The sequence below is a fragment of the Podarcis pityusensis genome, assembly GCF_964106645.2.
Source record: "Podarcis pityusensis genome assembly, chromosome: 12".
In the NCBI taxonomy this organism is placed as follows: Eukaryota; Metazoa; Chordata; class Lepidosauria; order Squamata; family Lacertidae; genus Podarcis; species Podarcis pityusensis.
Genome location: NC_138037.1, coordinates 55,389,940 through 55,404,202, shown reverse-complemented (window position 1 = coordinate 55,404,202; position 14,263 = coordinate 55,389,940). Strand labels below are relative to the sequence as shown.

The 14,263-nt window shown below is 41.7% G+C and overlaps 1 protein-coding gene across 4 annotated transcripts in view; it reads right to left on the bottom strand.

Moving 5' to 3' along the window:
* Window positions 1–14,263, bottom strand: part of SUGCT (succinyl-CoA:glutarate-CoA transferase) — a 301,170-nt gene that overhangs the window by 33,924 nt on the left and 252,983 nt on the right. For all 4 annotated transcript variants that reach the window (XR_013978376.1, XM_080975937.1, XM_080975935.1 and 1 more), the window contains one exon: window positions 9,821–9,884. Coding sequence is in view for 3 of the 4 variants with exons in the window: in XM_080975937.1 (XP_080832063.1) it covers window positions 9,821–9,884 (64 nt within the window). In the remaining variant the exon portion in view is untranslated. The remainder of the gene's footprint in view (window positions 1–9,820; window positions 9,885–14,263) is intronic.

Below are 14,263 nucleotides of genomic sequence, written 5' to 3'. Positions count from 1 at the left end.
CTATATAAATGACAAATATTTTCATCACATAGCAAGTGAGTCAGCAAGAAATGCAGTTTTGGATGAGACTCATTTTGTTTGGTTGTCTGTCCTGAAAGCCAGGACCTAGTAAAGGTGTTAGCACTGGTACTGGAGTGAGAACGGGAGCTGAGCAGGGGATTTCTGGAGGTGAGAAAGTGATCTGGACACTAAGGAGCACAGTAAGGCGCTGTTAAAGTAGCAAAAAGGGTCCAGAAGCATCTGAGAGGTGCATATCCTATCAGCTCCTCCACTTTCTGGCCATCTGATGGGTCACTCTTCACAGCTGAGTCTTCTCCCTCCTCCAGTGCACATGAGTTGAACCTGGTCTTTCCACCAAGTCTGTTGTAACCTTCGCTTTTGAGGTTTGGGTGATGAAGAAGAAGAACTGGGGATCAAGGCCGGGCTTGGGCTGTGGTTGGATGAGTCATTGGGAGGGGTTTCCTGAGCCAAGGCACTTCTGGGAGTTTTGTGGAGTTTTCCAGGTCCCCCAGCTATACTACACATAATTCCATGCCTTTTCTTCAGAGGTCTCCCTCGAATCTGAGATGGATGGGATTCTGACAACATGTTGTTGCTGACATTGGGTTTTGGAGGTGGGTGGGTCTGGTCTGGTCTGGTCGGATTGCACAATTTGTGTTCCATATTAATTTAAAAAGCAATGAATGGAACAGGCTCTGACTATATTTGAGTTCTTACACTTATTTTAAAAGTCCAGCTTTTAATGTGAATAAAGGGGGGAAAGGGTGGGAATCAAAATAAAAGCCTGTGCAACATTTTGCAAATGCACGAAGATCCGTGAACTGTAAATTTCCATGCCTCGTTTCTGTTCTTAGGGGACGGGTTTGTGCTGGTCTCCATTTGGAAGAAATATGTGGGGAGTGCATGAAAGAATGCATCTAGTCAACCTCCAGTGCCTTTAACACTTAAGTGAAATTATCTAAATATTGAAAACATGTTCTTATTTTAATGGTATGGAGCTTCACTGCAGGCAGTGGAAAACATTTTTCCTACTCACTAATTATGAAAGATCATAACGATACTTGAAATGTATGTGTGTTGAAGTAATTTGGTTATTTTACAATGCACACGAGGCCCACATGCATGTTTTACAACAGCCCACTGAGGATCAGCTAAGCACCTGGCTGAGTTTGTCACAAGGAAGAAGAGGAAAGCGCTTGGTGAAACTTCAGGAACACAGAAACAGCCCAAGTTAAGATCTAGGATGAGGTGCAGTGGCTGATGATGTCAGAGCATCATGTGGGATAATATGTCAGGGTGGCAGGCAATCATGATAAAACAAGGATTGCTCTTCTTTTGTTTGTTTATGCACAGGATAGCTGGACTGGACTGCACCACATATACATGGCTGAAAAAACACATGATAACAATAAAACTCAACAGGATTACACAATGTCAGTGATTAACACTGCAGACAGCAACACCAGTACAAATGTTTGGGATAAAGGTGCAGGCCTATTAAAAATGTTTACTCCTGAAATAATTGGATTCCTATGAATAAACATTCCCATTGAACATGTCATCTTTGGTGGGCATATTTCTCAGCAGGAAGATCTGTCAAACAAACTCAGCTTCCTTGGTTTTATTAAGATTTAAAACACAATGAAGTAAAAACAGCTCTTCTTTGCTAATTGGCACCCCAGGAAATGTTGATAGTAGAATCTAAACCATACAGTTAAAACAAAAACAGACAGAAACACATGTTTGATGGAGAAAAATAAATGTTACCATTCAAGAGTTGAAGGACTTTGCTTTTTCAGATAAAGTAATGTCTAAAGGTGAATTACTCTGCGTGTTTGTGTGCATGTGTGTGCGCGCGCATGCATGTGCATATGTATACACAGACACACACAGAGGAACACATGCAATTTATACTGCTTGCAGAAATTAGTAAGAAAACATCCCTTCAGTTGAGCTTTAGCTCTAGAAACAAATGTATGCATACCCATAATACCATTAATACTGTGGTCTTGCAGGAAAGTCATATTTATCCATCTAAGGCCTGCCCAATGATGATAAAGAGGACTTGCAGAAGGCCTCTCTCTCTCTCTCTCTCTCTCTCTTTAAAATGAACATGATGTATGCAGTTGAAATAAATTAAAAAATTGTCCAGTAGCACCTTAGAGACCAACTAAGTGTCCCTGCTCCTGACAACCTAGCAGTTCGTAAGCACGTCAAGTGCAAGTAGATAAATAGGTACCACTCCGACGGGAAGGTAAATGGTGTTTCCGTGTGCTGCTCTGGTTCGCCAGAAGCGGCTTAGTCATGCTGGCCACATGACCTGGAAGCTGTCTGCGGACAAACGCCGGCTCCCTTGGCCAGTAAAGCAAGATGAGCGCCACAACCCCAGAGTAGTCTGCGACTGGACCTAACGGTCAGGGGTCCCTTTATCTTAGGTTTGTTCTGGGTATAAGCTTTTGTGTGCATGCACACGAAAGCTTATGCCCAGAACAAACTTAGTTGGTCTCTAAGGTGCTACTGGACATTTTTTTTATTTTTTTATTTCGACTGCGTCAGACCAACACGGCTACCTACCTGAATCTAGAATTAATGTATGCACTGCAACTAGTCCCCATGGTAATTCCTGATATGTACTGTGTGGATCTTCTTGAGAAAACAGCTCTTCCTCACTGGGTTGAATGTGGCAATTGGTGGGAAAAGGCACATCCACGTCACTTGGGCTGCAGTTAATAACATGGCTAGTTGTGCTCAGGTGAGGAGCAAACAGAAGTATGGTGTGGCTTTAGAGGCCACCACACCAAAATGTCACACACTTACAACAAACTGCCCAAAAATAGGGTGCCAAAGAGCTTTCACATTTAACATTGACAGCAGGTATCTAATGAGGGATTTTTATTCATCAGATTTACTTTGGCAAGAGGAAATAAGGAGGGTATTTTGCAGACAACATCATGTGGACACTTGTGTGCATGACCAGCACTGACTCCACAATAAGTTCTTTTCTGGAAGTACCTGAGAAATTTACCAAGTGTTTCCCATGCCTGTTTAGAAAACTCTAACCTGAGCCCACATACCTTCCAGCACAGAGATGTGTGAACTGTCTCTGCATCTGTCAATGAAAACCTATAATGTCTACTCAGAAGTCCATCCCACTGACTTATTCCTGGGTGAATTGGTACAGGATTGCAACCTAAAGCACACTAATTTTTCCCTTGGGAGAAATGAAGGAACACACACTAGAGACACACACTGGAAGAGAAAGCACACCCCAATTGCATTTCTTTTCTAACCCCCCTAGGAGAGACTAGACTTCCTGTGTTGCTTGAGGGACTGAATCCCAACACTGCCATGTGACTAAACAGCAGCAACTTTCTATTAGTATGATCAACACAAAAAAGTTTTAAAGCGTCTGGTAAGCCTTGTTGTGACTCAACGCAATTTGTAAGTAAGACAAGAAGTAAAATAATAATAATTTCATAAATCTAAGGAATCAGAGTCCACATTCCACTGAAGTCTTGTCGCCTGCTAGTCCCATTTGAATTAAATTGAATTTGTGTGAGGAGCATTCTGAGAATTTCCTTCCCTCGCTCCCAAACCACAGAAAGCAGCAGCCTCATGGAAGCTGGCTCCTACGTGTGCATTTCCTTATTGGGTCAGAAATCCTGTACCAAAATAGCTGCTGTGCATGGTAGAAGCATGCAGCGCTAGAGAGAATGAACAGTTCCCAGCCCTCAACGGGAAATCTCACACAAATGGCTAGTTGCAATAGTCCTGATCACCTTCTTGGGAGGTTGAGCCCAGCCCTCTCTCCCACGCCCAGTTAAAGATATGGTCTATGCTGTTGACGCTGATGTTTCTGGATATAATGATAAACCATGGGTGGTTAAAAACAGGAAGTGGATGCTTCCTATCTCCTTTTCACACCTGCCATGGTTTAGCATTGGATCTGAACTGGTACCATTTCCAGGGAATTCTGGTACTGATTGCACGTTTTTGTGAAAGAAAAAGATCCTACCATGGTCCAATTTACAATATTACAAGTTCAAAAAGGTTTGCTCATCTTTTACTCTTTTATTCTAATTCTAATTCCTTGGGGACTCTTTTAGTTATATAAAGCAGCTATAAAAGTAAAGGGACCCCTGACCATTAGGTCCAGTTGTGACCGACTCTGGGGTTGCGGCGCTCATCTTGCTTTATTGGCCGAGGGAGCAGGCGTACAGCTTCCGGGTCATGTGGCCAGCATGACTAAGCCGCTTCTGGAGAACCAGAGCAGCGCACGGAAACGCTGTTTACCTTCCCGCCAGAGCGGTACCTATTTATCTACTTGCACTTTGACAGTGCTTTCGAACTGCTAGGTTGGCAGGAGCAGGGACTGAGCAATGGGAGCTCACCCTGTCGCGGGGATTCGAACTGCCGACCTTCTGATCGGCAAGTCCTAGGCTCTGTGGTTTAACCCACAGTGCAGCTATAAGCAGCTATTAAAAAATTATTTGCAAAAGACAGAAGCCACGCTTAAAACTGCCACCCACAAAAAATAGAAAGCAGCAAATTAAAAACAAAACCTTTCAGCAATTTAGCCTTTGTCTTCCTTTCTCCCTTCTCCTCTCTTTTTGGGATCTATGATCACTAATCACTGTCAGTCACCTTATTACATATTTATTAAAGTTTCTCTCCTGACCCCCCCCCCACTCCCAGCTTTGAGAGCTCTGCCAAATGAGTTGACATGCATCATTTCTGTGGAGTTCCTGAAAAGGCACTGAATTCCTTAAAATTGAAATCAGCCCTGTGAATGTAAAAGACATAAGCAGTCAGCACTGATGACTAAAAAAGACGAATGAAGTAATGGTAATGCTGGTGAGGCTGTTTGTCTCCAATGTGCCATAAATAGTGAAGCGAAATTAAAATTTCTCAAGCAACATCAGCTATGCACAAAAAAAGGAATGTGTGATGAGAAGCAGACAGGATCAGAAGTTCAGGCAGAGGTGCTCCCTGCAAATGGAAAGGAATATATCCCCCCTCCGAACCCGCAAATTCTGTTGTTGTTGTTCCTATTGTGTGAGATCTCCTAGCTGCAGGAAACAATGTCATGTAGTGCAGAGTTCCTTAATTTCCTGCAAAATCCCTCAATGGAAGGCAACATTTTTCAAGCAACATTTGTCTCTGTCCATATATCTAGTCGTCCTCCATATATCTAGTTCTCCCCCCCTTCACTCTGCCCCCCACCGCATTTGCTAACAGCCTGATAAAAGAGGCCTATAGCTAACATTATGTTTTATTGTGTATATCCATTACAGTCTATCCAATAAAAGCCTGACCACCATTTCCCAGTCTATTTTCTCTTTCTGGAGTTTAATGTGACTGCTAAGAACAACACGAGCCACTGCTGGCCATCACTGAAATGCAATGTTAATGAATCTTCATGGCTAGATGTCTCATGAAATCCTACAAAGTGTATCAATATTATCACCATCTCTCTCTCTCTCTCTCTCTCTCTCTCTCTCTGTGTGTGTGTGTGTGTGTGTGTGTCTGTGTAGACCAAGAGTAGCCAACACGGTACCCTGCAGATGTTGGATTTCAAACTCCAAGCAGGAGCACCAGCATGGCCAATGGTGAGGGAGGGCAGGAGTTGTAGTCCAACAACATCTGGAGAGCAGAGTGTGGGCTACTCCTGGCGGTGATGGTCAGATGGCTGTAGATACAAAGATGTAGACAGGTGGGGCAAAATGACTGACAGGTATAAATGCAAATTAATGCAATTAATGTGTGTTGGGGACTGCTGAACAGTCTTGCCTGGATGTTAGAGTGTCTTGTATTCTGACTAACACCAACAAATAGAAGGAAGGTAGAAATTATTTCTCTTGCTCCCCCTGAAGAGGTTCAGTTGGACGAAGAGATAATCATAGAAGTCACGTAAGAAATCCCAAGAGAAAAGGGATGCTACAATTCATACTCCATTTGAATATCTGAGTTTTACGAGGTCCACTGCTGTGGCTGCTTGGCTGCTCTCATCCTTCATCTCCTAGATCTCTCTGGCACAGTTCAACCAGTTGTGGTTGTTATCAACCTCCTTGTGTCCCCACATTCTGATAGAAACAGGCAAATAACGAGCCTAGACAGAAAAAATCCTGCTAAATGTGAGCCTTCCTTCAGCACCATCCTTATCTCAAAATGGCAGCTGGACATGAGATGATGAGCCAGTGAGGCTCTTTTGCTGCCCAGGACATAAACACCTCCTGCCCTGACACTCTGGAATATCTCTGCGAAAAACTACTCTTCCTGTTCAGTCCCATCACTGGGATTACGAAACACGTGCTGAGTAAAAATACTCCCTATTCCTGATCTAGGGGGAACACTGCCTTTATGCTATGCTAATGGCAACAGAACAACATAATTCCATAGAGAAAAGGTAGTTCCTTTTCCAGCTGTCTGGAAAATTTGTTACAACCCATTTTCTGGCTCCCCCAAAAGCACCATCTGAAATGAAGCAAGTTTGGAGAGCAAGTCAGCTTCCTATGCATAGCATTATGGAGTTTAGATCCAGATTTAGCATTGTAGGTTGGCAAAGGAAGCACATGCAAAGTATCAGTCACTTTGGATTTGGCGGCTGCCAGTAAGTTTGTAGACATGGGCTTCATCATATGGCACAGGAATGTGTAAATGGAAAATTCTCTTAAAGGGTTGCTGATAACACTAAGTGAACTATTTCTGTACTTTATACCATCAGGACATGGCTATACTAGTGCATTATATTCAGGCATATTTACCCCGAGTTACAAAAGAAAACACTGGTGCTTCTCCAGTACAACTGTCTAAAAGTACCATTTAGCGATCTGCTTCAATGCAAGGAGCCATTTACAGAGGCTCCTCTAAATGGGAAATTATCAGAGATAAGATGATTTATTTTAATTTCAATGCACTGTCACGGGTTTTGAGTTTTAATCAAGTTTAAGTTAGCTAAGGTTTGGGTAGTACTGTCGTTTACCTATGCGAAAACTCACATTTCTGCCTGTTCGTCCTACCTCTGTTGACAGCCATTAGAACATTCCTTTTCATCCCTTCCCTCTCCTTGCAGTTTAACCTTGTCCCTTGAGGAGTATTTTCTTTCCAAAAGATAGATTGTGGGCTGCACACAACATGAAAAGTTTATGTACTTTTCCTGTTGCCATCTGCAAGGTATTTCTTCCCAATATTTTCTTCTAAAAGAATTGAATTTCAGGTTCTAGTTTGCTTCTTCACAAGTCAAAATGGCAACTTTAAAAATTGTTGGTAGAAATGTTCAAATCCCCTTATTTGTTGTCATAAGTGGATTACAGCACAATCTGGCACATTTCTACCTGGTAGCAACTCCCACAGAGCTCAAAAGGGCTTACTCCCAAGTAAGTGCACAAAGGATCACAGCATCAAGCCTACAGTCAATAACTACATGGGAAATGTTGTTCATTAAACCAGACAGATACAATGGCTTTGACGCTGCAAAGGGGGCAGCAGGCGACCAAATCCAGGGACAGCACAAACCCACTCCTCAGCCACTCCCTGCTGACCCGGTTCTTGGAGGGAACTTGCCCTTAATAAACAGGTATGGTCATCATGAAGTAGGTGCTCCCTCTGAAACCCTGGTCCCCAACTGGAGAAGACTTTATTAGTTAAACTCAGCAGCTTGAGTAATGTCTGGAAACACACAGGAAGCCAATATATTATAGCAACAAAAAGCAATTATGGTCAATAGTCTGATTGCTGCATTCTGAAATTATTTAAGTTTTTAGTTAATCTTCAAAGGCAGCCCCATGTATCCTACACTGCAGTAATCTAACCTGGATGTTAGCCAATTAAAATCATATTTTTGATTAATTACATTTCCACTGAAGCACAAGCACAGAGTGCTGCCTCCCTCAGTGGATTAAAAGGCAAACATTTGATTTTTAATCTCTCTTGGCAGAACCCCATTTTGAGGCTGGCCTTCTCCCTCTCTCTTTCCTTCCTGTATGCCCTCAATATGCTTCACCTGGTTGAGCACATCTTGATTATGAGACTAAAACTATTTGAAGAAAGGAAACATTATTTATCTCAGAGATCTTTTCTCATTCCAGCTCCACACAACATGCTTACTTTTAACTTGAGAAGTGACAGTACCAAAATAACAAGAAAAAGTCCCACCTTATTTTTGAGACCCCCCCTTTCTTCATATCACTAGGAAAAATACCATCCTTCTGTTGTTCAGCCATATTTTTCCATTTCTTTTGAACACATAAGTTCACAATTTATGTACGGCTCAAGGTAAACCTAAAGCAAACACAGATGTGCACATATACACTGCTTTTTTTCCAGATTAGCCCAACTGACTCCAGGGTAAGCAATTAACTTCAAAGGGACTACTGTGGAATAAGTGGTTTGAGGATTGCCATTCATAGATGGTTTAACAGAAACATTCATAAAAACAAAGCACAAACATTTCATCAAACTTACGCTAAGAATTTTTTCAAGACAGGGGTCCCCATACTTTGTTCAAGGGAGCCTTTTCATAAAGCAAAAGTCAAACCTCCTTGCCTTGCCTTTCCCTGGGAATCAGAGAGACTTGGTCACAGGATGAGAGGAAAGACAGCCGAGACACAAAGTGCCACATCTGTTAGGCTGCCTTTAATGGTTTTCTGAAGGTTTCAGGTACAGTGGCCTATTTCCTGGGGAAGATAGATTATTGGAAGAGTTCTAGAATATGCACTACCTTTGAGGCACAATGCCAATTATTTTGCCCAATAAAGGCCCAGTTTATGTCAGGCAACATGGTCCATGTATGCATCAAGTTAGGACAACTATTGCGCAAAGGAGAAACAGAGCTGGAGACTGTAACCACAAAAATGGAACAACCTTTCATAACTCTAGCATCATTCAGAAACATCTGGACCCTGGTCCTTAGGAAATGATCTAGGCTGGAACACACACCACCCTAGGCAACAGCTTATGCATGCTTGCCTTCTTGAGAATCTAACAGGGAAAGTAACAGATCTTAATTGATACTGCAGAACATATGCAATTCACTGGTGGTCTTATGACAATCTAATGCCCATTCAGCCAGAAGAAATACTCAGACATACAAGACCCAACCAAGAAATCGGAAGGTGTTTAGAAGCGGATGGAGTGGAGGCATTTACCTGACCTCCCAACAGGTGAGCCACTGCTGTTTTGCAGGAGAGTCAGCAATGAGACAGCAGGGAGGTTGGCACGGTTCAAACACACCAGCAGGAGACCAGATTGGCTTCACTGGTGGATTCACACTCTGCTGATCTCACAACCACCTCATCCCTCCTATGGTACAGGAGCAACTCACATTTGGGATGTGAAACAGGGTTCCTTTTAGTGTCATAATTTAATTCAGTGTTTGGTATCATGTGCATAAAGCACTGAGAGTTAAAAAGAACAATCAAGCTTTGAAAACTGTCGCTCCCTTACAGCAGCCCAGATTAGGGCTGGGCAATATCTGGTTTTCAACACTGCGATATATTGCCAGCTAAACATCGTGATATACCTATATATCACAATGTCTGAAATAAGGATGGAGCTTTGTAGAGGCATTGGCTGGCTTCAAGGTTTTTCACACATCGTGATTTTGGCATAGCATGAGCACACACACACACAATATATGATTCACAATATATTGCCAGGTCAAAAATTAGGAAACCAATATCATCATATGGACTTCTAACCGGTTTGGGATGATATGTCAATATATTGCCCAGCCTTAGCTCAGATATAATCCTGCTTCAGGTCAATAGTCTCAGGAGCTGGCTTCCATCAAGAAAACAAAAAATGAAGGAAATATGCCTACCTGGAACAGCTATCTTCCCTACTGTTGGATGATCCATCTCCATGACAAGCCCATTGTGCAGAACCTAAAAAGAAGAAGCAGCAAATATATAACAATAAGCATCGCACAGTGATACAGAAAGCTGCAACTAAAAGTATGGTTCATGATTAAGCCCCGTTAAGGAAGGACAATACATATTTGCTTTATGCATGGAGTACTGGAAGTCCCTGTGTTGTCCAGTATTTCACAGTTGTTGCTGATGGCTTCAATTATTATAACCCACATATTTGAATACAAATGTCATATCTGATAAATAATAGTCAAGGACCTCTGTATGTAGAATCTGTGCTACATGAACAGGCTCCCTCTAGGTAGGCTATATGATTAATTATATTTAACAAATACAAATCTCATGCAGTAGTTTTACTTGTCAAAGAGAAATACTGGAGTTGTGGGGCTTGTCATTTCAGTTTTGTATTGCTGTAATATTTTAAATTACTCTTTATTGCAAAAGAAGAATGAAAAATCTAGCACCATCAATATCCCTGTTACTGCCACTGAAATTTCATCCTTTATTTTATGACAGAGAACAATTAAACCCAATATGTGGAATGGGAGGGACTTATGCTGCCAACATACTGTATCTTGATTTCAGTAAGGCTTTTGACATATAAACTTAGAAAATTAGAGCCTTTGTATGTCTTCCCATTCAGTTACACTGGCAAGCAAGCAAATGCCTATAACTTTTCCTTTCTTTTATTTTATTTTTTTGACAGAACTGGATAGAATTCGAAGGTATAGAAGCCATTTCTGAGTGGGTGATGCCTCCCAAATTTCAAACAATTAAGTGTAGGGTGTTATTTATTTATTTTCTCCTTCAAGTCTTCCTTTACATTTTGATTATTTAAAAAATTGTAACTGCTATAACTGCTTTCCCCCCCTTATTCTTTGAACAGAATTGAATTAAATTTTCAGCCATAGTTGCCCCTTCTGAGGGGATAAATTCTGCCAAATAAGGTGCAGGGGCATTTGTGTAAGGGGGGGGTGTCCGCGCGCCCGTTTAAAATCTGGGGAGAAGGAAAAGGCTTTGCTTTTGTTGGGAAATCTTAGAGGTGCCTCTTGGTTAAGTAGCCTGCACAATTTCAAAAATCAGTGTTTCTAAAAGTAAAGGGGTAAAGAAGCCTAAGTAAAGATATACAGTGGTGCCCCGCAAGACGAATGCCTCGCAAGACGGAAAACTCGCTAGACGAAAGAGTTTTCCGTTTTGGAGGTGCTTCGCAAAACGAATCTGCTATGGGCTTGCTTCGCAAGACGAAAATGTCTTGCGAGTTCCTGCGTTTTTTTCCCCCCTTTCCCCCCTCTTTTTCTAAGCCGCTAAGCCGCTTATCTGCTTATCCGATAAGCTGATAAGCCGCTAAAAGCCGCTAAAAGCTGCTAATAGCGCTAATCCGCTAATCCGTCAATGGGCTTGCTTCGCAAGACGAAAAAACCGCTAGACGAAGAGACTCCCAGAACGGATTCTTTTCGTCTTGCGAGGCACCACTGTACCCTGGTTGGAATCAAGAGAGCTTGCAGGATGTAGGGTGATCAATTTCTTCAGACATGCCATCCTTGTCTTGGACTTAGCACTTCAGGAAGACTACTTTGAGCTCTTTTTGAGAACACTTACTTTGCTTCAGACAAGCCTTAAATCTCACTAAATTAACCTGCTGCAGTTCAGGTTTCATCCGAACCCATTGCATATCCTACTGACTTCTGCTAGCTGCAGCCCTCCATGCTGTATTGAAAATCAATTGAGCAGCGGGGGGCAGGCTAGCCTTCAGAAATATCTTTGGAGAAGGTGCAAGGAGCTGCAGCTGGGAAGACAAATCAGCAGCTTTCTGTGCTCATGCACAATTATTTTCCATTTGGACACTTTGGATCTCAGCCACAGAGTAAATAATTCAGTGGACTGATGTACAGTATGTGTGCTAGTTATACATGCCAAGATACAAATCTTTTCTCTTAATAAAGAAAGTGGTGTATGTGTCAGACCTGTCTTGGAATATTCCTGTAGTTATTGTGAGGGGTGTGCGTGTGTGTTTTAAAAAAGAAACAACGAACCCTCCATGTATACTATACTTCTTTTCCACAATTCAGTCTTGCAAAGATCCAAGAGAAGCTCTTGGAACCATGCTGCAAATCTCCTCACTTCTTGACTCAGATATGCTACATGAATTTAACATGCATAAATTTTAGTGGCTTGTTAGAAAAATAAACTTTCATCATTATCCTCCCCAAGACAAAACTGAGATGTCCATCAGTTTAACTTCTGAATGTTTTTTTTGTTGTTGTTTATTTGCAAGGTCACTAGATTTCTTAAAGACAACATTAGCCTGAAACTCTAATTGTTGGCATTAAAACCCTTATTACTGTTTCTTTGCAGAAAGACAAAAATCCCCCCATAACTACATTTCCTACCATATAAGGACAATCTAATTGTTTATTCTGCTTTTAAAAAAATAATTTGTTTGATCTACATACAGATATATTTCTGTTGATATGCTCATAGATACTGTCCCTTTTCTCATTTTTTAATTGTATAAATTCAGGTTGCTTGCCTGCAAAACTAAAGAAAGATGCCTTGTAACTCTATTGTACAGGGAGTTGCAGGAATTAACAATGCATCATCTACATACAATGTACATGAAATAAAATTATCTAACTGAAATTTCATTCCCCAATTAAGATTTCAAACAATTTAAAAATAAATTGAACCTCACTGGATGCCTGATTTCCTTGCAATACTATCGAATAATGAGTCTGCCAACTAGCGCTAATACACCCAGAAACCTCACCAAAATGCTGGAGAGGATGCACTTCCACAGGCACATACCTCCACATGTGGTGGGAATGCCCCAAAATCCAACTATTCTGGATAACAACCATACAAGAAATATGCAAAATAACCAAACAAGTATTAGAAGTCATCCCATAACTGGCCCTACTAAACATCTTCCAATAGAATAATGCCCACTCACATCACAAAGAACTCATAACCCACCTACTCTCAGCAGCCAGAAACATCATAACCAGACACTGGAGAGACCTGTCAGGAATAAGCATGGACAAATGGTACCAAATAGTATGGGAAACAGCCTTATTAGAAAAATTAACCAATAAACTGAAACTGACACGGGGACAAATGGAAGAAGACACCTTCACCCTGATATGGCTCCATTTTATCACATACATAGCCCAACAAGACAACGACAAGAATCCACCAACAGCATACGAATCAATATGGCTAACCTGATTCAAAACACTCACCCACCCCACTCACACTTGAAAACAAAGTTCATCACAGCCAATCACAAACAACCACACCCTAGACCAACCCCAACCTCTCTCACCACCAAAGGAACACAAGTGAATAGTAAAGAGAATCCGCACAAGCAACACTGACACAAAACCCCACACATACATTAAGTGAAATAGAAACATTGCCACCCGACCCCACCCCCACCCACCATGGCCCTCCACCTCTTCCCCCCCTTTCTTCCTAATGTAATACTAATGTCACAACAAATGAAACTGATCTGTAGAAAATGTAACTTGAAAAAAGAGACATTGCACATACTTTTGTAAACCAAGAAATCTTTAATAAAAAATACGTTAAAAAAATAATGAGCCTGCCAAACTAGAACAATAAGTGAAGTATAAGTATTTGTAAAAATAACGTAAGATTGGGCTTCATCTGTTACTCCCTCTGCCATCTATACTTTGCTAAGATTCCACCCACCCCCCTATTTTCTAAGTCATGCACTATTTCCCCTTGATTGCTTCTAGATGAATCTGGCAAGACATTTTCAATTCATCGTCATTACTGTTCAATCTACAAATCTGTAAAATGTGTCCCTCTTTGTCTAAATGGGTTGGGGTTTTTTTATTTAAGTCTAGTTTTTTTCTAGCAGTTTCTTCAATAGTCGTAAACATTAAACCACTATTTTCTGGTAGTTTGCCCCATAATGCCTTGGTAAAATTTGGAAATAAGGATTTGTGAGAACAGGATGCTAGACTAGATGGAGCTTTGGTCTGATCTTGCAGAGATTCTTCTCACTATGACATAGACACAAGGTGCTGCACAGCCTGAGTTTTCAAAGACAATTCTGTTGCCATCTCAGCTCTGAGGCCTATATATTGCCAAGATCAGGGGTAGGCAAACTAAGGCCTGGGGGCTGGATGCGGCCCAATCGCCTTCTCAATCCGGCCCACGGATGGTCCGGGAATCAGTGTTTTTACACAAGTAGAATGTGTGCTTTTATTTAAAATGCATCTCTGGGTTATTTGTGGGGCATAAGAATTTGTTCATTCCCCCCCCCCCTAAAATATAGTCCGGCCCCCCTACATGGTCTGAGGGATGGTGGACTGGCCCCTTGCTGAAAAGGGCTGCTGAGCCCTGGCCAAGATGAACCCTGACTGATG